The sequence below is a fragment of the Falco rusticolus genome, chromosome 19, assembly GCF_015220075.1.
Source record: "Falco rusticolus isolate bFalRus1 chromosome 19, bFalRus1.pri, whole genome shotgun sequence".
NCBI classification, from domain to species: Eukaryota; Metazoa; Chordata; class Aves; order Falconiformes; family Falconidae; genus Falco; species Falco rusticolus.
Genome location: NC_051205.1, coordinates 2,156,029 through 2,175,457, shown reverse-complemented (window position 1 = coordinate 2,175,457; position 19,429 = coordinate 2,156,029). Strand labels below are relative to the sequence as shown.

Below are 19,429 nucleotides of genomic sequence, written 5' to 3'. Positions count from 1 at the left end.
TGGCTACCAGTGGCCAGCACCACGGTGGCCACACCAAGCCGTCCGCACTGCCAGCCATCCCGGCTCTGCCTGTAGCGCTCCTGCCCGCGGCTGGAGCCCAGCCGGAGCCAGCCAGGCACGTCCTGGCACCACCAGGCCCGGGTGGAGCCGGTGAACGTTTCTTGCCGATCCAGGAGCTCGCTGGGAATCCCGCAGGGTGTAGCTGGCTCCCGGCTGCCCACCCATTGCGACAGCGGCAGCCGCGGCGGCACGGTGCCAGGGCCCCCGGGGCACCCAGCGTTTGGCTACCAAAGCGGCGGGCAAGTTGCCGCTCCTTCGTTTTCCTTCCATGTAATTGGGAGGAAAAGCCCAGGCGGTTTGGGATCTGTTCAGGCTTGAACTTCTGGAGCGTGCTGGGAGCGAGCAGGATGGCGAGGCGGCACTGCTGGTGCCGGACCAGTATCCCACCACATCCCAGCACCCAGGGCAACCCGTGTGTGGCTTCCCCTTGCCCCGGCGCAGAGCCGAGGGATGCTCCCGGTCCCGCCGGGATAATCCACTGAGATGCCTCCATCTCCCCTGGGATGGAGCTGCAAAGCGCAAGCCGGGATCGATCAGTCATTTCTCATGGATTAATCCCCCCATCCCGCTAGGAGAGCTCACAAATTAAAATAATAAGGGGGGTGGGGGGGTGGGGAAGGGAGCGGTGGGTCGGGAGTGAGGAGCGGAGCCGGGGGATGGCCACGGATGGCGGTGGCTGAGCTGAAGGGTTGGGGTGGAGGGGAGCAGCCAAACCTGGGGAAAAAAGGAAAGGAAAAGGGAAAAATGGGATGCAAAGGGAAGGGGAGGGGGTGTGGGGGTAAGCAGAGGGAGCTCACCTGAGGGGGGGGGGGGATGAAGAGCGAGAGGAGGCAGTGGGAGAGAAGGGGAGGCAGAATCGGTAGAGAATGATAAAAGACCAAGAGCAGGAAAGGGAACGGGAGGAAGGAGGCAGGAGCCGGGTGCTGGGGGGCTCGGCCCGGAGCAGGATGAGGCCGGTCCGTGTCCCGCTCCGGTTCCGAAGCCTCTTCAGGTCCCATCAGCCGGGGGAGGAGATGTCAGCTGCGACCGATAGGAATCGTGCTGACACCCCCGGTAACAAACACCTTTCACTCACCCTTTCACATACCCCAGCCCCCCTCCAGCGCCCACCCCCCACCAGCACAAGCCGCCCCCCAGCCCCCAGCCGCCTCCAGGCCCCTTTTTGGCTGCAGCCAACGTTGTGCAAAGCCCACATGTCGGGCAGGATCGGGCCCTGGGGCTTCACGGAGCCAGGACGGGGCGGCTCATCCCTCCTCCCGGGCGCCTTTCGGGTGCCAAGGGAGGATTACCAGCACCCCGGGCAGGAATGGGGCTGGAGGTGGTTTTAATTGCCATTAAGAGGAGTCTGGGACTGGATGAAAGAGCTTTGGGGTTTTATTGCACCTGTGAATTTGGGGGGGTCCAGCAGCACCAGGCTCCTGCCGACCCGAGGGGGCCTCCTGGCTGCATCCCTGCGGGAAGCAGAGACCCCTGTGGTAAATCTGGGGGGGTGGGGGGATGCCAAGAAGAGACCCAGGGGACTTGCGAGCGTGGGGAAATCCCCCGTGGGTCTGCAGGCTCGCTGCCCTCGGGGGGGGCCCTCCCACGCGCCCAGCTGCACACGAGCATCCCCCCCACCCTGCCGTGCCGTGCCGGGCATCCCTTCCCAAAAAGGCTTTGGAAAGTCCCGGAACGATTCCCCCCCACACCCCCCATGCCACGTTATCCAGCCTGGCGTGACCCTGCTGGCGTGATGCTCCGGCACCGGGGAGATGCTGGGCCACGGCGCGATGCTGATGGATGCGGAGCTTCATCCCCCCCATTCCCACCTCATCTTCACCCCCTGCGAGGAAAAGCACGGGGACAGCGGTGGTCCCGGGGGGATGTGGGGTAAGTTTGGGGCAGGGGGACCCCCATCCCTGCCCTGGATCTTGCTGTGGCTCCTGAAAAGAAGGGAAAACACCCTGGGGGGCTGTTTCTTAAACCGATTTTTTCCTTTCCCAGGGCTTCAATTGACACCCTGAGGGGCTGGAGCCGCAGCACCGGGCAGCGGGGCCAGCACCATCCATGCCAGCCCAACGGATTTGGGAGCAGATGGATGCAGCGGGGATGCCTGCGCCCGGAGCAAAGCATGGACCACCTCATCCCAAACGTGTTCTAGGATGGAACAGGAGAAACGTGGCCGTGGGCAGGGACCGAGGGGCAGGAGCTGGTCCCCAGCACCCCCAGCTTGGCCGGATTCTGCTCCCATCGGATCCATCGCCCTGCGTAACCGTGGGGGGCTTCGCTTGGGGGGGCACAAGGCTCAATGCTGGCAGGAACAGGTGAAGGCATGTGATCCCCGGTGTGGATTTTTGGCCCCCCCAGTTCCCTGGTTTCCAATTAAGAGATAAAGCAATTACCTGATCAGTGTGGGGGGAAGGGAGGAACGGCACCGAGCAACACCAGCAGCCCCCCTGCACCAGGCAAGGGGGTACAGGGGGGGTGAAGGAAGGGGGAGAGATGGAGGTGTAGAGGGAGATGCAAGTGCCCCCCCCCCAAATCCTCCCCCAAGGGTTCACTTCCAGAGCTGAGGATGGGGAACCCCCCCCCAAAACCCCCGACTCTGTGAGGCTGCAGTATCAGAGCCAGCGCGGCTCCAGCTCGGGGAGTGCAGAGCGAGCAAAGGAAGGAGGAACAGCATGAGGGGGGGCTTTCCCGGCCCCCCCATCGCTCCCCCAGTGCCAGGCTTTGAACTTGGCTCTTGGCCGTGCCGGGAATTTGGGAAGGGGGGGGGGCGGGGAGCACCTGGCTGGAGCGCAGCCCTGGCTCTGGAGCGCGGGCCAGGCTCTGCATCAGCTTTGCCATCGCCTCCCGGCACTGAGTCTGGAAAATTCCCGCTTGGATATTGCTGGAAATTTCTAAAGATTAAACCTCGGTTTTCCCAGTTTGGGTTCAATTCTCCCTTGGTTTTCCCTGGAAAGCAGACAGCGTTCCGCTCCAGAGGAATCCTCAGCGGGGCTGGGAGGGGGCTCGTCTTCATCGTGAAATTGGAAGAGCATTTGCAGTTCTCCCTTTTAACGAGGAAGTTGGAAAAGCAGCTGCTAAAGTGCCGTTTTTTCCCCCTTATTTTCCTGGCTGCTTTTCTGGGAAGGGCCTGATCCTGTGCAACAGCATCCCCAGGGTGGGGGACACAACTCTGCCGGCTCCCACACTCGGGACCTCGTCGTGTATTGAGTTTGTTCTGTTGGTTTTTGTTTTTTGGTTTTTTTTTTTTCTTTTTAATTAACATCTTGCAAACTGCCAAAAAGGACCCATCTATCCCCAAAATCTCTCGAATCCCACCCCCCAGGCTGACCAGGATGAAAAATCCCCCGCGCTCAGCACAGGCACCAGCCCCAGCAAAACCAGCGTCTTAAATTCCCACCGAATTGATAAGTACTGACTGATAAATGAAAAAAAAATCCACCACGAGGATTAGCCGGCTGTCAGGACCCTAGTGCCTGCGTCCTTGGAATTGATGGGTATTTAATTAAATATACTTCTAATTAAATTAAGTGGGTGTCTGAGGAAGGGAGAGGAAAGCTCTCACCAGGCGGCTCCATCCTTCCAAGAAACATGGCGTGAACAGGAGGGTGCCCCAGCTGCCCTGCTGCTGTTGGCAAGAGAATAATAATAATAAATAAATAATAATAATAATAATAATAATAATAATAATAATAATAAGGCAGGGCTGGAAAAGCAATGGCTATGGAGAAGAGCCCGGCAGTGGAAGCAGAGGGCTGAAAGCCAGGAGCTCCATCCCCTAATCCTCCCCTGACACAGATCCCTTCCCGTGCTCAGAAGAAGAAAAATAAATTTAAAAAAAAAAGCCCCGAGTGGCCGCCCCAGCCCGAGCGGGGACCCCCAGGCCAGCACATCCCAGCCCCTTCATCCCAGCCCCTTTTCCACTGGAGAAATCCTATAAAAAATAGAGGGAAGCCGCACTGGCCTCGGGGTGGGATTTAAGCCAGCTTTAGCTTAAATTTAAAGAATTTTGTTTAAACCCAGCAGCTGGGGCCATCCCAGCCCTGCATCCCGCTTGGAGCTTCCCAAAGCTGCAGCCACCGGCAAAGCTCCGTCTGCCCATCCGTCCCCGCCGGGTCCCCTCGCAGAGCTGGTCCCCAGGAATGGGGACAGGCCGTTGGGATGACTGCGTTCCCTTGGGAAGAATCCCGCAGGGGTTTGGGATGCGTTACCTTGGGAAGAATCCCATGGGAATTTGGGATGCGTTACCTTTGGAAAAATCCCATGAGAGTTTGGGATGCATTACCTTGGGAAAAAAAACATGGGAATTTGGGATGCGTTATCTTGGGAAGAATCCTGTGGGAATTTGGGATGTGTTATCTTGGGAAGAATCCCGCTGGGGTTTGGGATGTGTTACCTTGGGAAAAATGCCACGGGGGTTTGGGATGCTGCGGTGGGAGCAGTGGGTCAGCTCCTCTCCAAAAATCCAGCCAAGAGCATCTTGATCCGCAGCGGATCCGGGGGCGGCCTTGGCTCTAGGAAAAACTTGGGTGATGCTGGTCAAGTGGCATCACCCACCAGCCCCGGAGCGAAACCCCCCCAAGGACTGAGCGACCAGTAGAATTGCTTATTTAAAAGGTTTATTTAACTTTTTAATTTGAGGTAAAATACTTTTTTTTTTTTTTTTCTTTTTTTTTCTTTCAACTTCCATAACAAAATACAGAGCTATCAGATACCCCTGGAAAAAAATATGTATATTATACATATATTTCTATAACATTACATCATATATATATAATATATATATGCAACCTTTTTTTTTTTTGAAGACTTTATAGAAAGTGGAACGTCTAAAGGCACTGCACAATGGAGTATTTTAAAGACTACTTTACATTGTTATGTACATATACACACACGTTCCATCCTGCTCTCCGTGGACAGACAGCTCGAGCTAACCATGTCCCCGCCGTACGTGTATGCATCCACAACTAATCCCTGCTGAATCGATTCTAGGAAAGTCAAAGAACATGCCTCAGGAAAAGTGATTTGTTGGTTTGTTTTTTTTTTTTTTTTTTTTTTTAAAAAAAAAAAAATAAAAAAAAACCAACACCCCCCCACCCCCCCCCAAAAATAATCCTATCGGTAAATACTTTCTCCTTAAAAGCACTCTAAAAATCGATTTTTTTTTTTTTAAAAAAACAATCTGATTACGATTATTTCAAACCAAAAGAAGAAACTCAGTGTTCTTAAACCCACCAGGATCCGTAAGACAAAAAAAAAAACAACACCCCCCACCCCCCACACAAAAAAGTTACTTTAAAAACAAAACCATAATTATGGAATAAATAAAAACAAGGGACAACCGAGCAACGGGTGGAACCTCCCGCAGGCGACGAGGGCGACGCGTTGGGCCGCCGAGGTTAATGCTTCTGGAGAGGGGTTCTTCCTCCTCATCCTCATCCTCCTCTCCCCTGGAATCGGGGACGGGACACGCCGGGGCTCGTTCCGACTCCGCAGCCGGTGAAGTTCTGCCAGGCTCGCTCGCCACCGCCGGGAGACGCGTGGCCGATCCTCCCTGCCCCATCTGGAGCGGGATTTATTTATTTTATATATATTTTTTTTTTCCTTTTTTTTTCCCCCCAAAATCCTGGCTGACTGCTGGTTGTCCGCTTAAAGTCTCTTTCCTACAGATTCTCTATGACTAAACAAAGCAAAAATGGTTTAAACATTAACATGCTCTTGATTAGTTAATACAGGTGGACGTTGAGATTTCACCCATTTAAACTTTACAAGTTTAAATATTTTGGCACATCGGAATATATATAATTTTTTTTTTCGTGTGTGTTTTTTTTGTTTTTTTTTTTTCTTTTTGTGGCATTTTCTTATTTAAAATGTATTTATAAGCGCCCTCCTCCGAGGCTGCTGCTAAGTCTGGTCGGGAGGAGCCCCCCTGCCTCACACCGAGGTGAGCCCCGGAGCTGGTGGGGGACGTGGGTGACGGTGGAGGGGGGGGGCCCAGCCAGCCCCCCGCCCCCCCAAAAAGCGAAGCCCATCACCCGCAGCCGGTCACTGGTCCGTTGTTGTCCTGAGAACCTGAGTCCTTTATCCCTGAACGCGGAGTTCCCGGTTTGCAGTGCAATGGCTATGAAGACAACACCCCCTCCCCTCCCCAGGCCCCCCCCCCCCCAACCGATTACAAACTTTTAAAGCCAAACAACAGTTCAACTTTTTTTTTTTTTTTTTTTTTTTTTTTTGCCTTAAACGAAGGGCGAGAAGGGCAGCTTCCCCCCCCCCCCACCTCTGCCCTGGCCCCCTCCCCAAACGGGAGCGGTGCCCGTGGGCTCCGGCACTTGGGCGCGAGGGGGGGTGACGATATGCATGACGGATGGGAAAGGCCTCGTGTTTCTAATTCCTGAGTTCACTCGCCGACACCCTCTCCGGGGCCGGATTGAGGGGTTCCTTCCCCCCTTTTTCCTCCACGCTCGGGCTCTGACCGTGGAGGTCAATCCAGGTGCCGGATCCGAGCTCGCCCAGGCAAGCGGCTCACAGCTCCCGCATCCCCCGGCTACCACGCACCAGCATCTCCTCTGGGCATCTCCCGAGCAGCCCCGGCTCTCTGCCTACGAACGTTGGCAAAGAATTTTGTGCTCGCACACGCGCTCCCTGCCCTCCTCCGACAGTTCCCGAGTCCTCGACTGAAGGAATCTGCCCGCGCACGCCTCTCGCCTACGATCGCGTGAATAATCAGCTGCTCTCCGGAGACGCGGCTCTATCCCCGTGGAGATCGGGTCTTTCCAAGCTCCTTTCAAGGAATCAGTTAGGGATTCGTCCCCCGCCGCGGTGGGAGACGAGCGCATTCCTCAACGGAATCCAGAGTTCTAAGTTAATCAGCCTAACGACAAACGCAGCTGCGTAGGGAAAGAGCAGATTTACAGCAAAAATACAGCGAGATTTACACTGCGAACCCTGCCTCGACCCAGCCTGCGGCAACGGAGCCGCCGAGCCGCAACCACCACCACCACCGCGCTTCTCCAGCACTTCTCCATCATCAGGCACAAGCCAAAAACCTCGGGAAAAACCCGACCTCGGCCAAACGCGTCCGGCTCTGGCTGCTCCCGTCCATAGAACCCTGCTCGCATAAAGTGTCCGCGTAGTTAAGGCATGAGTCAAAGTGATAGGGGAACCAAACAAAGGAAATCAGATTTAACAAAGCTCCTGTCATTCCTTCTCTATGAACTCACCACAAGCATTTCAGTGTTAATCTTCCAATCACTCCCAACTCCACCCAGACAATTAGGAAAAAAAAAGAAAAAAAAAAGAAAAAAAAAAACCTAGGGTACATTTTAATGCGTATATTAAAGGCATTAGGTTATTTTTTTTTCTCACCCCGCTCCCTTCCCTGAAAGATTTTTTTTTTTTTTTTTTTTTTTTAAATATTTTGCTCATGGCTTCTGCAGTATTTCAGAAAGGCGAAAGGGACGACTTAACATCTCCTGAAGCGCTTCCCCCCCTCCCCCGGCCCCGAGATCCGCTTGCTGGGAACGCGCCTCCCTCTCCAGCAGCGTCCCACCTTGCTGGCGCACCGGTGATTTTCTGAGTTGTGTTTTTTTTCCGCAACCTTCCCCGCTCCACAGACAGTGCAATAATTCCTCGTCCCGTCCCCCTGATTCCTCCCCCCCCCTCAAAAAAAAAAAAAAAAAATACAGACGGCTCCCGAGGCTGATGCACAGCACATCTCGAACGGGCAGGAAATCCTCTCCCACCATCGCACCAGGCTCCGTGTATATATATATATATATATATATAAAAAAGGGAACTAGATGAATTCAGAGATTCCTGCTTCTATAAATACTAGAGCGCATAGAAAATAGACCGTGTCTGGAGTTCCTCCGTCCCGGTGGAGGCCTCAACCCCGCTGGAGTTCGTGCAAGGTGTGAAGCTTGCGCACAAGGGCGGCCGGCTTCCCTCGCCTCTCCTAATCGGAGCAAGACAACCGCGTCTCACCTGCAATTCAACAAGGAAAACAAAGAACACAAACCCCCTAGTTTCTAGAATTACCAAACCAGGCTAGCCCCAGCCCCCCGCCCGCCCCCCACGCTCTGCAACCTTGCTACATAAATACACGGATGTTTGCAGCGCAGACGGACCGCAAGGCTCCCCTGGCCTTAGGTGTCGGAGGCAGCCGTGGCCGTCACGGCTTTGGGAGCCGCCGCGAGGTGCGGGCTGCCCAGCGCCCCGTTCCAGTGGACTCGGCCGTTCTGACGCTCCTCGGGGACGTCCGCTTGCCGGTCACCGTTCCAGCGGCGCTTGAGACGCAGCTTTGGAGGCATCAGGGCGTCCTCTCTCTTCTCCTGCGCCCCTGATTCTCCGGCAGGCTCCCGGGATGACTTCTCCCCGCTGCTCTCCCCTTGCTCCTGGGGTTCTTCAGCCGAGAAGCCGGCCTGGGTGGGTGCCGGGGGGGCTGGGTGCCACGACGGGGCAGCCGGTCTGGCAAACACAGGTGCTTTCTCTTCTTCCAGGCTGGCTGCCGCGCTGGAACCTTCCTCTCGCTCAGTTTTGTCTTTTCCTTTCACCGCTGGCTCTTCACACTCTGCCTCCTTGTCCATCGCGGGCTCCACCTTGACCCTGGGAGGAGGGGTGGCCAGCTGGGGGACCGCCGGCTCCTCGGTGCTTTCCAGTCTCTCCCTGTTTTTGCGCCCCACGGGGGGAGGCTGTAGCTTGATGGGGAACTGGGGCTGCTCCTCCAGGGGCATTTGGCACTGTAGTGGTGGCACCATGAGCGGATAGCGGGGGAAAGTCCGCGGACTCAGGTGGTAGTTGAAGACGGAGCAAGCTTGTGAATGCAGGTAGTGTTTCATTTCTTCAGGGTTAAAAGAAAAGCAGCTGCTACCTGTGAAGGGGCTGAGGCCCGGAGAGGGGCTGTAGGAGAAAATGGTTGGAGTCAGGGACAAGGCAGGAGAGATCGGGACGTTTAGGACCCCGCCACGCCCTGGCAGGGGGGACACGGCGAAGGGGCTGTGAGGATCCGGGTACATCCCGGGCCTGGTGAAGAGAGGGAGCATAATATCGGGCTTGCGCTTCTGGTGGTTGACGCTACCGGCGCCCACCGCGTTGCGCGAGGCCATGAGATCCACGCCACGGCGCCAATCCGAGGAGCCGTCCTCCAGCTCCGGCATGTCTGGCTTCCTCTCGCCACCGTCACCCAACGCTTCGGGGTTGGATGGGACCAGGGACGCACTGGAGAAACGGCTGGGCTGGGCATCTTCGGTGGGAGAGTGGCTGTCCAGCGGTGGGAAATGGAAGCGGGATGAAGCTGTGGGGACGGGAGGAGCGCTCTGTGGCACAACACCTGGGGGGGGGGGGGAAGAAAAAAAAAAAAAAAGATAGGGGAGAGAGTTAAAGAGCGCAGTCGCCAAGGGAGTTAAAACACAGGTAAAGAGCTGCTTTTCGGGCTGTGCCCGCGGGCGTCTGGAAGACTAACACAAAAATACCGTGCGTGCGCCACCAACAACGCAGCCGCCGCCAAGCTGGGAGCTGCCTTCCCCATCTGCTCCCTTCCCCTGCACGGCTCCCGTCTCCTCTGCCCACCTCCACACCTCGCCCCAGCCAAGGTTTTGTCACCCTCCAAGGCCACTGAAGCAACTTCCACTTTCAGCCGCCCTCCTCTGACCTCCTCGCTCCGGTTTAACCAGAAAACGTCTCCACGCGGGTGCGTGAGGAGCACAGTTAAGCAATCGCGCTCCAGCGCCACCGGCAGAAGCACTGCTGGTTAAACCTCAAGCTCTCGGGGCTGACTGAAAGTCACCGATTTGTGCTTTGCTGGGAAGAAGTCTGCTCTCCACCACTCCTGCCAGCAACGCTGCCAGCTCTCCCTGGCTCCTCTTCCACCGCCGTGCCTACGGAGGCGCCTGGCTACGACTTACTCGTGCCGTAACGAGCCATATTGAGGCAAATCCTTCCACCTGCTCCCTCACCTCCCCAGCGCACCCGTTGACTCTCCCTTCCCTTCAAAACCCCGCCACCGAGAGCCGGGAGAAGAAACTTGATTCCAGTGCCCCAAACAGGTTTGATATCCCAACCCCCATCCCAGCCAGAAGGAAAGAAAACAGGTTGTAATTAGACAAGTGCATTCCAGTTCTCCAAACTTCTTTTTTTAAATGCATGCCCCAGAGATAGGAGGGAGTGGCTGCAAACAGGGAAAAGGAACAGCAGTGAGCAATATTGAGCTGGAACTGCCCAGACTCGTTGCTGCAAGTAATTATAGATTTGCAGCGCAGCTTCGTACTACATCTTACACCCCCATGCTTTGGCTAAGGACTCCTGAAGAACACACTGCCTTCTCCTCGCTGCCGTAAAGGCAGCGTGTCCCCCACAGGTGAAGCAGAACGCCTTTATGAATTATTTCCATTCTCCCAGCCCCGTTTGGCTTAGAAGACAATGCCTTGAAACGAAGCTGGGACTCCCCAGGGAGCAGGGTGGGATGCAGGTCGCTTCAACTGCCAAGATCAACGAGCAGTCACCACTGTACGTAGGCACTGGCTACACCAGCACCGGTGAGAAATACTCTTGCCCACATGTAAGTTGTTTTTCTCAGCCGCCGGGGTTTCGGAGTCAACATTCAAGCCCCATTTTCTTCCCCTGCTCTCTCCCTGCTAGACAAATCTTCAAGGCTCCCCCTGGGGCGCTCTTCACGAGGTGAGAACTAAGTGCACAGTGCTGGGAGAAAGGCTGGTTCAGGCGCCTCTGCGTTCTGCAGCAAAGAAAGTGTGACTTTGCAGTCTCAGGCCTCGCTGTAATGACTTCCAGAAGGTGGTGGTTGAGTTTTTTGGGTTTGTTTCTTTTGGTTTGTTTTTTTTTTTTTTTGATGGACTCAATGGCCACTCGTTTCCCTGACTGCCTGGTGGCTGTGCAGTTACGGAGGCAATCACCCCAGCTGTAGAAATCTAGCTATGGGGGGGGGGGGGGGCGGGACTTGACTCCACCAAAAAGCGTCTTGCAAACAAAAGACCCTCTTCCAGAGAAACCACAGCAGTACTGCTGACTCTGGGACAAACCCAGAGCGAACTCCTGCTACTACTCCTGGCAAGAGACTCAAAGGCCTTTTTGGATGAAAAGGGAACAATTAACGCTCCGTTCCCAAACTCTCTTTCGTGATCCTGAATGTCAGCAGGCTGTTCTGCCGCAGGGAGGCTCGAGAAATACCTGTGATTTTAGTCAAACTCGGCTAAGTTACTGCTCTTCCTCTGGAAACTGCGCTCGCTATTACGTTCCTCTCAACTCTACGTAGAATTTGGTTAAGAAAAAAATTTCCTTTTGATTGAAAAGGAGCAAACCCAAAGCAAACAAGTGGCTTTCACAGAAGCAAGGAGGAGAGCAAACTGCTGTTCAGCTGTGAACTTTCCGACAGCGCCCGCCCGCATGCCTCGCCGTGCACCTCTAAGCTCCTTGTCAAGAAGGGTCACATTTATATGGCACCATAAACTTACGTTAGGAGCATGTGAGTGAGGCAAGGTCCCTGCAACAGAGCTAAAACCCTCTTAGCCCAAGGACAGCCACGACAGCGAGCAAAGCAAACCTGCAACACCCATAAAGGCAGGCGAGCGAGCTCGAAGAGGAAACCAAAATGCCTCCAGTCTCCCCCCTCCCCGCCAAAGCCAACCACAGCTGCGTCTGTGACAAACCCGAGGGAAAGAGAGCCCCAAGATAAGGCTTTATCAAGGTCCAGGCATTCCCACCACAACAGCACTGATTGCCCTGGCGGAGATGACTGATAAGGGGTCTGCAGGGGCTGTTCCACACGCCAGGAGCCCCGCCAGTTAAAAGCAGCAGCCCCCCCTCCCCACTCACCATTAGGCCGAATGTTAATGAACGGGTAGTTGGGCATCACCAGCTTGTTGAAGTTGAACTTGTAGGTAAACCTTTTGCCTTTTGTCTTGTGGAGAATCCTCTTGTTGTAATAGTATCTGTTAATAAGTTAAAAGAGATCGATCAAAGTGCACGGTGGCTTAAGGGCCCCGTTTCCTTTAGGGCCATCAACGTCCACCCCTGACGTACCTACAAAAATGAAGTCACCCCGAGAATTTACATTATTGATGCAAGAAATGATTAGTTGAGAGGGAAGTTTCCAAACGACACCCACTCCCCTTTTACAGCCCGTTCTTTAGCAGGAGGTTTCAAACCTACAGGTCACTGTGTCCCTTAGAACATGTGGGAAAAGGTGAGATCCTGAAAAGCAGCGAAAACTGAACAACAGGCCAAGCCTGTACGTGCTGGTTCTCACCCCTGTCCAAACTGGGACCAGTGCCACGGGCTGGGGGGTCTCGTACAAGCATCCCACACGGCGCTGGCACGACATCCCTATTCCCATCTGCAAAGTGCCCCGCAGCCAGCGAAACAGGCGGTCGCTCCACGTGGGCTGCGACTGCCGGGGGAACGTTACGGGACCCAGAACGGTAAGGGAACGTTCAGCTGAACCTGTGCTAAGAGACAGAACCCGCAAGAGGGGAATGTGCGCCTGGGCTGGGGCAGAACAAAACCCAGGGCAGCGGCAGAGCTGAGTGAAAAAAGACCAAATTACCCAGATGAGCTCAGATTTGGGTTTTATTTCTGCCAGTTTCAGGGCTCAGGGTATTGTAACAGCGTACCGGGTATCAGGCTGGAAATGGGGAGAGCTGGTTTCTGCTGCTCTCGTGCCTGTGAGCAAATTGCTTCCCTTTTGTTCACCCATTTGCACCTTAGGATTCAAAATGATCAGGGGCTGCAGAGGGCAGGCACTGGGAGCCAGCCCCCCACCCCTTCCTCACCTTCACGGCACCAAACCAAGGCAGGAGGACTCTGCCACAGAGACAGCGGGTATAATCCCCACCGCAGCCTCCTCCCCGCTTACACCACCACTGTTTGTCCTCAGCCTCCTAACCACTGGTGTCCAAACAAAGGTGTAACGCGCGGATCATCGCCACCATTCTCTGTCCTTAGGGGGTAGATCAAGGCAGGGTGCCTGTTGCCACAGCGCACACCAAACAAAGCAGCGCCCGCTCCGAGCAGGCGGAGGGAAGGAGCCACAGGTCCCCAGCTGGGGTGGCTGCTGCTACCTGCAGTGCCCTTGTCCCATTGCTGTCACACTGGGCATCGAGATGCCAAGACGTGATCCGTGTCGGCAGGTGGAGGCTATTTTCCACTCCCATGTACCAATTACAGCCCCGGTGCCATTCAATTTATTGTTTCCTTCCTGTTCCAGTACGAGACTCTCGTGTTTGCTGCCTTGTTTGTCTTTGTCAGCTCCACCCAGGAGGTATCACAGGGCGTAAGGCAGCGAAGTCCATGTTACAGACTGATAATGCCAGAACCTGTCAGGAACCCAGCTGCTCTTGCAAGTGACAGGCTTGAAATGCTGAAATATTTGGAGGGTCATGCTAGTTTTCCACCGTCTAACTTCAAAATATACAGCAACAACGGGGGAAAAAAACCCCAACCACCTAAGGAAGGGTCTAAACAGAGGGCAAAGTCGTACTGGAGGCTTTGGAGTTACAAAGTGCAAAGTGAGGAACGCTCAGCCCCTGTCTCACGCAAGGGGACAGAGGGTGTCCTTAAGATTACCCAAATTCCTGTCCTCCGGGCTCGGGAAAGACCCAGTCCAGGCCCTCGCCTTCAGACCAGTGCCAAACTTTGATTTGCCCAGATTTAGCGCTAGAGACTGGTACAAATTCTGTTAGAAAGGGGAGCTGCTTTCTCTGAAACGGTACCCTTGATGGTGTGATAATAGAGTAACACCTCTGGTTTCCTCCCACACCTTCATTGCTCAAGCCAGCAGCGGCAATGGAAGCTGAGAAAAGAGGCAGAAGAGCTCCCCGGAAGGAAGCCATTCTGATAATGACAACCTGAACCAGGGTGCAAATTTACACCGGGGTGCAGAACAGGGCACGGTGAACCAGGGACTCCCTCCTCTGTCTTTCTCATCACACCCAGGTACAGTCAGACCTACCCGAACAATGTGGCACCCCAGAACTCAAAATCAAGACACAAACCTCCCAGAACTGCAGGTGCCACCGAACCAGGGACCATCTACAACCAGTTGCCCAAAAGAGGCAGGGAAGGATGGAAGGAGGGCTTGTTACCAGCTCCCCGCCTCCGTGGGAGCTTCTGCTCACCTGAGCGCCCGGCTCAGCTTGTCGTAGTTCATCTGGGGTTTGCATTTTCTCCTGCCCCACAGTCGGGCCACCTCGTCAGGGTCCTTGATGACAAACTCCCCGTACTCGCCCTGCTGCCAGGCGATGACATGGCGGAACTCCTCCTTCTGCAGCAGCTCCAGGATGAAATGCCATAACTGGATCTGCCGGGAGCCGGGGCTGGACTCAGTCTTGTAAGCCCACTCTGGGAAATGATAACCTTGGAAAAGGCCAAAAAAAGCGAAAGTCACTCAGAGAGCAACAGGAGCTCACAGCTGCCAAGCTCTGCTGCCTATTTATCGTGTTTTCGCCAGGGTGAGACCACAGAGCATCGCTGGGGGCCGTAATTCTCCTAAACGTTCAAGGTGGAAGCACAGAAACCCGGCTCTCCTACTCTAGCTGCTCATTTTCTGATTCCTTTTAGCCCCCTCTCCCCGGAGGGGGAATTAAACCACCACAAAAAAACCCCAAAACAGTAAAACTGAAAGGGACATAAACGTGAGCAGCAGCAGAAAGGAGCTCAGCAGCTTTAGGCAGCGTACAATTTGGACTCCAGGCAGCTAAAATAAGGCAAATCATCCAGATTTGAGCATTTGGTGCGCTGATGTTGGGGGGCGAGGGCAGACAGCTCTCAGCTCCCCTTTATTTCAAGCCACGGCAGCCCGCTCCAGATTCAACTGTGCCGGCAGATGTTTCTGAGCGACTGCCAAGTTCAGCTTTCTCAGAATAGTTTCCCAGCACAACTACTAACACGAGGGGTTTGGGTTTTTTTTTTTTTTCCCCTTTTCTCCCCCCCCCCCCCCCCAAATCATCGTGGCTACAATTTCAGGCTCCAGCAGCGTGGAAGAAGTCGCATCACGCTCCAACGCCACCCACACTGCTATCGCAGGCTGCAACGGAGACAAAACCAGGCACGAGCTGTACCAGAGCAGAGGGGATCCGCCTCAGGGACCCCAAATCCTTACGGAGAAAACATATCCGGGAAGATTTATTTGCATATTAAACCTGGCGCTCTTAAAAACTTGCCGACAGCCCATCGAGCAAACATCTGACCGATCCTCACTCACACACGGCTTTTTGCCCACATAAGAGAGCTTTTGGGAGAGGTGGAATTAATCCCTCCTGAGCTCCTTTATCCTGGGAAAAGAATTTGTAACAGCTGAACAACTCAGCCTTTAGACTTCCTTACCTCCTCCTCCTTCTGGCTTATCCACAATGCTGCAGCCTGCTTTCATTTTCTCCCTCCTGCTGACTGGGAAACAGAAGGAAATCGGCATCAGCGACATCCACACGCCATTATCGCGGGCAGCGCTTGGAATTGCTCTGGAAAAACCACCTCCAGCTGTAACCCTGCCCGGGGTCTCCCCGATGGGATTCAGCCCAGTGCATCTTTCCAAAGAGCCGGTGGTTTAATCCCCGTTTCCCTCCTGCTCGGGGAACGAAACGCCGCACGGCGGGGCCGTCAGACAGACAAAACAAGCCAAACACAGTTTGTCTTCTGTTACTAGACGGGCTCCGCTGCCAAAATACACAAGCTGCTGAGCTCGCCCAGATGTACCAGCGAGGGGAAAAAAAAAAAAAGGGGGGGGGGGGCGGGATAAAATCCCAGCTCCTGATCCCCGCTGGAGATGGCACATCTGATTCCAATCGCTTTAGGTGAGCTGGGCTGGAAGCGTGACCTGCCAGCGCTTTGGAAATCAAGGGTTGCACCCCCACCAAAAAAAAAAAAAAAAGAAAAAAGAAAAAAAGGGTAAAATGGGCACCGGGGAGTAACAGCAGCACCGGGCGCCGGCTGCGGGCAGCCCCCCCGGCCCGGCAGGCAGCCGAGCCCCCCCGGAGGCACCGTCCCCGCTCGGTCCCCGCCGGGTTTCGCTGCTTTGAAATGTTCAAAGTATGTAAATGGCTGCCAGGAGGAGCCGAGGCGCCGCGGCGGCGGCCGGGCCCGGACTCCGGGCTCCCGTTACAGCCCCGCCGCCCCCTCCCGCCGGCCTGCCCCAGCCTGCCCGCCCGCCGCGCCGCTCCCTCCCCTGCCCCGGGCGGGGCAGCCACGGCCCCGCCGCCCCCCCGCCACGGGCCCGGCCCGCCGCCTCCCCAACACCGTAACCCGCCCCCCCCTCCCCGGGAACCGTGCGCCCCCCCCCCCCCCCTCCCGCTCCCACGCACCCGGTTACCGGGGGGCTCCCCCGCCACGGCTCCCCGTAGCGCTCCCGCAGCCCCCCGAGCGCCCCCCGGTAACCGGGGGCTGCCCGTTCGCCCCCGCTCTCCCCCCCCCGCAGCATCGCCCCCAAAGGCCTCCGGGCACCGGGCCCGCCGCGGCCTTCACCTCCCGGTTCCCGGCGGCACCCCCCGCCGCCGGCACCCCCCGTCCGGTAACCGGCCCCCTCCTCGCCGCAGCCTCGCCGGCAGCCGCTCCCCCGGGCCCCAGCGCCCGGGGCGGCCCCGCCGGAGGCCGGGGGGCGGCGGTGGCGGCGGCTCGGCCGCGCCCGGCACCGGGACCCACCTGCGGGGGCGGCGCGGGCCGGGCCGGGTCCGGCGGGTGACGCGGGGGCGGGGGGGCGGCGGAGCGCGCCCGGGCCGCGGTGCCGATGCGGGGTACGCGCCGCTCGCCTCGCTGCTGCCGCCGCCGCCGCCGCTGCCTCCCCCGCACGGCCGCCGGAACCGGAACCGCCGCCACCGCCCACACACTTCCGGGCACGCTCCGACCCGCTTCCGCTTCCGGCCGCGGGCGGCGGGCGCGCGCACGCACGGCCCCGCCCCGCGCTGCGACGGGGGGGCGGGGGGTGGCCGTGTGGAGGTGGGGGGCGTGCGGGGGTCCAGCTGTAAGAGCCTCCCATAGGGGGATCCAGCTGTGCGGGGACCCCACTATATGGAGATCCAGCTGTGCAGGGATCCAGCTGTGCGGGGACCCCCCGTATGGAGATCCAGCTGTGCAGGGATCCAGCTGTGTGTGGATCCAGCTGTGCGGGGATCCGGCTGTGCGGGAGCGCTGCTATAGGGGGATGCAGCTGTGCAGGGATCCAGCTGTGTGGTGATCCAGCTGTGCGGGAATCCAGCTGTGCAGGGATCCAGCTGTACGGGAACCCCACTATATGGAGATTCGGCTCTGTGGGGACCCGGCTGTGCAGGGTCCAGATGTGAGGGAATCCCACTATATGGGGATCCAGCTGTGTGGGGATCCAGCTGTGCAGGGATCCGGCTGTGTAAGGATCCAGCTGTGCAGGAGCCACACTATATGGGGATCCAGCTGTTCAGGGACCCCACTATATGGGCATCCAGCTGTGTGGGGATCAAGCTGTGCAGGCACCCTGCTATACGGGGATCCAGCTGTGCAAGGATCTGGCTGTGTGGGGATCCAGCAGCTGGACCTTGCTGTCTGGCAATCTGGCTGTGTGTGGGGTCCTCTATGTGGGGATCCAGCTGTGCGGGGACCCCACTATATGAGCATCCAGTTGTGCAGAGATCCAGCTGTGCTCACCCTGACTATATGGGGACCCAGCTGTGCAGGGATCCAGCTGTGCAGGGGTCCTGCTATCTCAGGGCCCAGCTGTGCAGGGATCCAGCTGTGTGGGGATCCCGCTGTGTGGGGAGCCTGCTATGTGGGGGTCCAGCTGTGCAGGGATCCAGCTGTGCGGGGTCCAGCCCTATAGGACCCCGGCCATACGGGGATGGGGCTGTATGGGGGGACCCGGCTGTGGGCCCCCACACTTGGGGTGGGGGTGGCCCATGACCAGCCCCTGACGTGCTGCATGGAGCCGTGGGTGCTGCCCCCCTCCGTGGGTGCTGCCCCCCTCCATGGGTGCTGCCCCCCCCTCCATTGGTGCTCCCCCCCCCCCCCATGGGTGCTGCCCCCCCACTCTGCCCTTGCTGCAGCTCCCGGGGGGGCCGTTTTGGCTGGGCCCCCACCCCAGTGCCAGCCCCGGCCCTGAGCATCACCCCCTGTCCCCCCCCCTCCCCGGCTTTGCCACACACAAATGGCTCCACCCCGCGCCCCACCTAGACACCCCCCCCATAGCTGGGAGGGCAGCCCAGGCCCCCCTCCCCAAGCTGCAGACCCCCCCCCCATCCCTGGGTGCCCTGGGGGGGGGGGGAGTTGGCCCCCATAAATCCACCCACACCTCGCTTTCACTCACCTTTACTGGAGTCACCAGTGAGCCAAGGGGGGTGGGGTTGGACCCCCACTCCAGCCTGACCCCACCACCCCTGCCCATTGCCAGGGGGGCTCGGTGGTCCCTGTCCTGCTCCAGGACAACGTGGGGACACTCAGTGTGGGGACAGAGCTGGGGGGGTGGGATGAGGATGGAGCCCCCCGGGTCCTGGCAGGGACACATGGCACTCACGGGCGGTGCGGGGCTATGTGGGGGGCTCGGTGCCTTCCTGCAGCTGGCTGTAGATGGTGGGGGGTGGTCTCGCTGCTTAGGGGGGGCAGAAAACAGGGGGACACCCCCCCCAAGCCAGCGGTGACAGTCATGACCCCTCCCCAGCCAGGACAAGCCCCCAGGGATATGGTGGCCCTGGGAAGTGCCCCTCAATGTCCCCCCCTGGCACCCCCCACCCTGTATTCAGAGTGATGCTGGGAGCTGCTGCTGGGGTGGGGGGGGCTGGAGAAGGGGCTGCAGCCCCCAGCTCGGGGGGCTGTGGAGGCACGGAGGGACCCTCAGCCACAGCGCCTCGGGGCGGGGGGGGGGGGCTGGGAGCTGGAGCCTGGGTCTGGCACGAGCCAAATTCAGCCCCAGCATCACCGTGCAACGGGCCAGGAGCCGAATTTGGCCCCGGCATCACCATGGAATGGGCCAGGAGCCAAATTCAGATCTGGCATCACCGTGCAACGGGCCAGGAGCCGAATTCGGCCCCGGCATCACCATGGAATGGGCCAGGAGCCGAATTCAGATCTGGCATCACCGTGCAACGGGCCAGGAGCCGAATTCGGCGCCAGCCTCTCACCCTCACCCACACATCGGTGTCCAGCGGGGATCTCCTCTGGATCCCGGTGACCGTGGCTCCTCCAGCAGAGCATCCTCGCCAGAGGGGGAGGAGAAGGTGGCTGCGGGGAGAGGGGCAGGCGGGGGTGAGCTGGGGGGTGTCGGAGGGAGCCGGGATGCAGGGAATGGGGGGATGGAGCTGTCCTGGTCCAGGCAGGCAGAGCCACCGCGAAGGAAAAAGCCGGTGCTGGGCAGCACCCACTTGCCCCAGCTCCTTTCTTCCTCTTCTTCTTCCTCTTCTTCTTCCTCCCCAGCCAGACG

The 19,429-nt window shown here is 57.6% G+C and overlaps 1 protein-coding gene across 2 annotated transcripts; it reads right to left on the bottom strand.

Moving 5' to 3' along the window:
- Positions 1-7,223: 7,223 nt before the first annotated feature.
- On the bottom strand, positions 7,224-16,816 carry ETV3 (ETS variant transcription factor 3). 2 transcript variants are annotated; one of them, XM_037370957.1, is made up of 5 exons: positions 16,690-16,816; positions 15,379-15,441; positions 14,172-14,409; positions 11,872-11,987; positions 7,224-9,373 (listed from the first exon to the last, which is right to left on the bottom strand). In XM_037370957.1, the coding sequence occupies exons 2-5, from the start codon at positions 15,422-15,424 to the stop codon at positions 8,190-8,192; spliced, it is 1,584 nt and encodes a 527-aa protein (XP_037226854.1). In that variant the 5' UTR covers positions 15,425-15,441; positions 16,690-16,816; the 3' UTR covers positions 7,224-8,189. The 2 variants fall into 2 exon arrangements, with proteins under 2 accessions (XP_037226854.1, XP_037226853.1); XM_037370956.1 differs by lacking the exon at positions 16,690-16,816 and having other exon boundaries at positions 15,379-15,988.
- Positions 16,817-19,429: the final 2,613 nt, after the last annotated feature.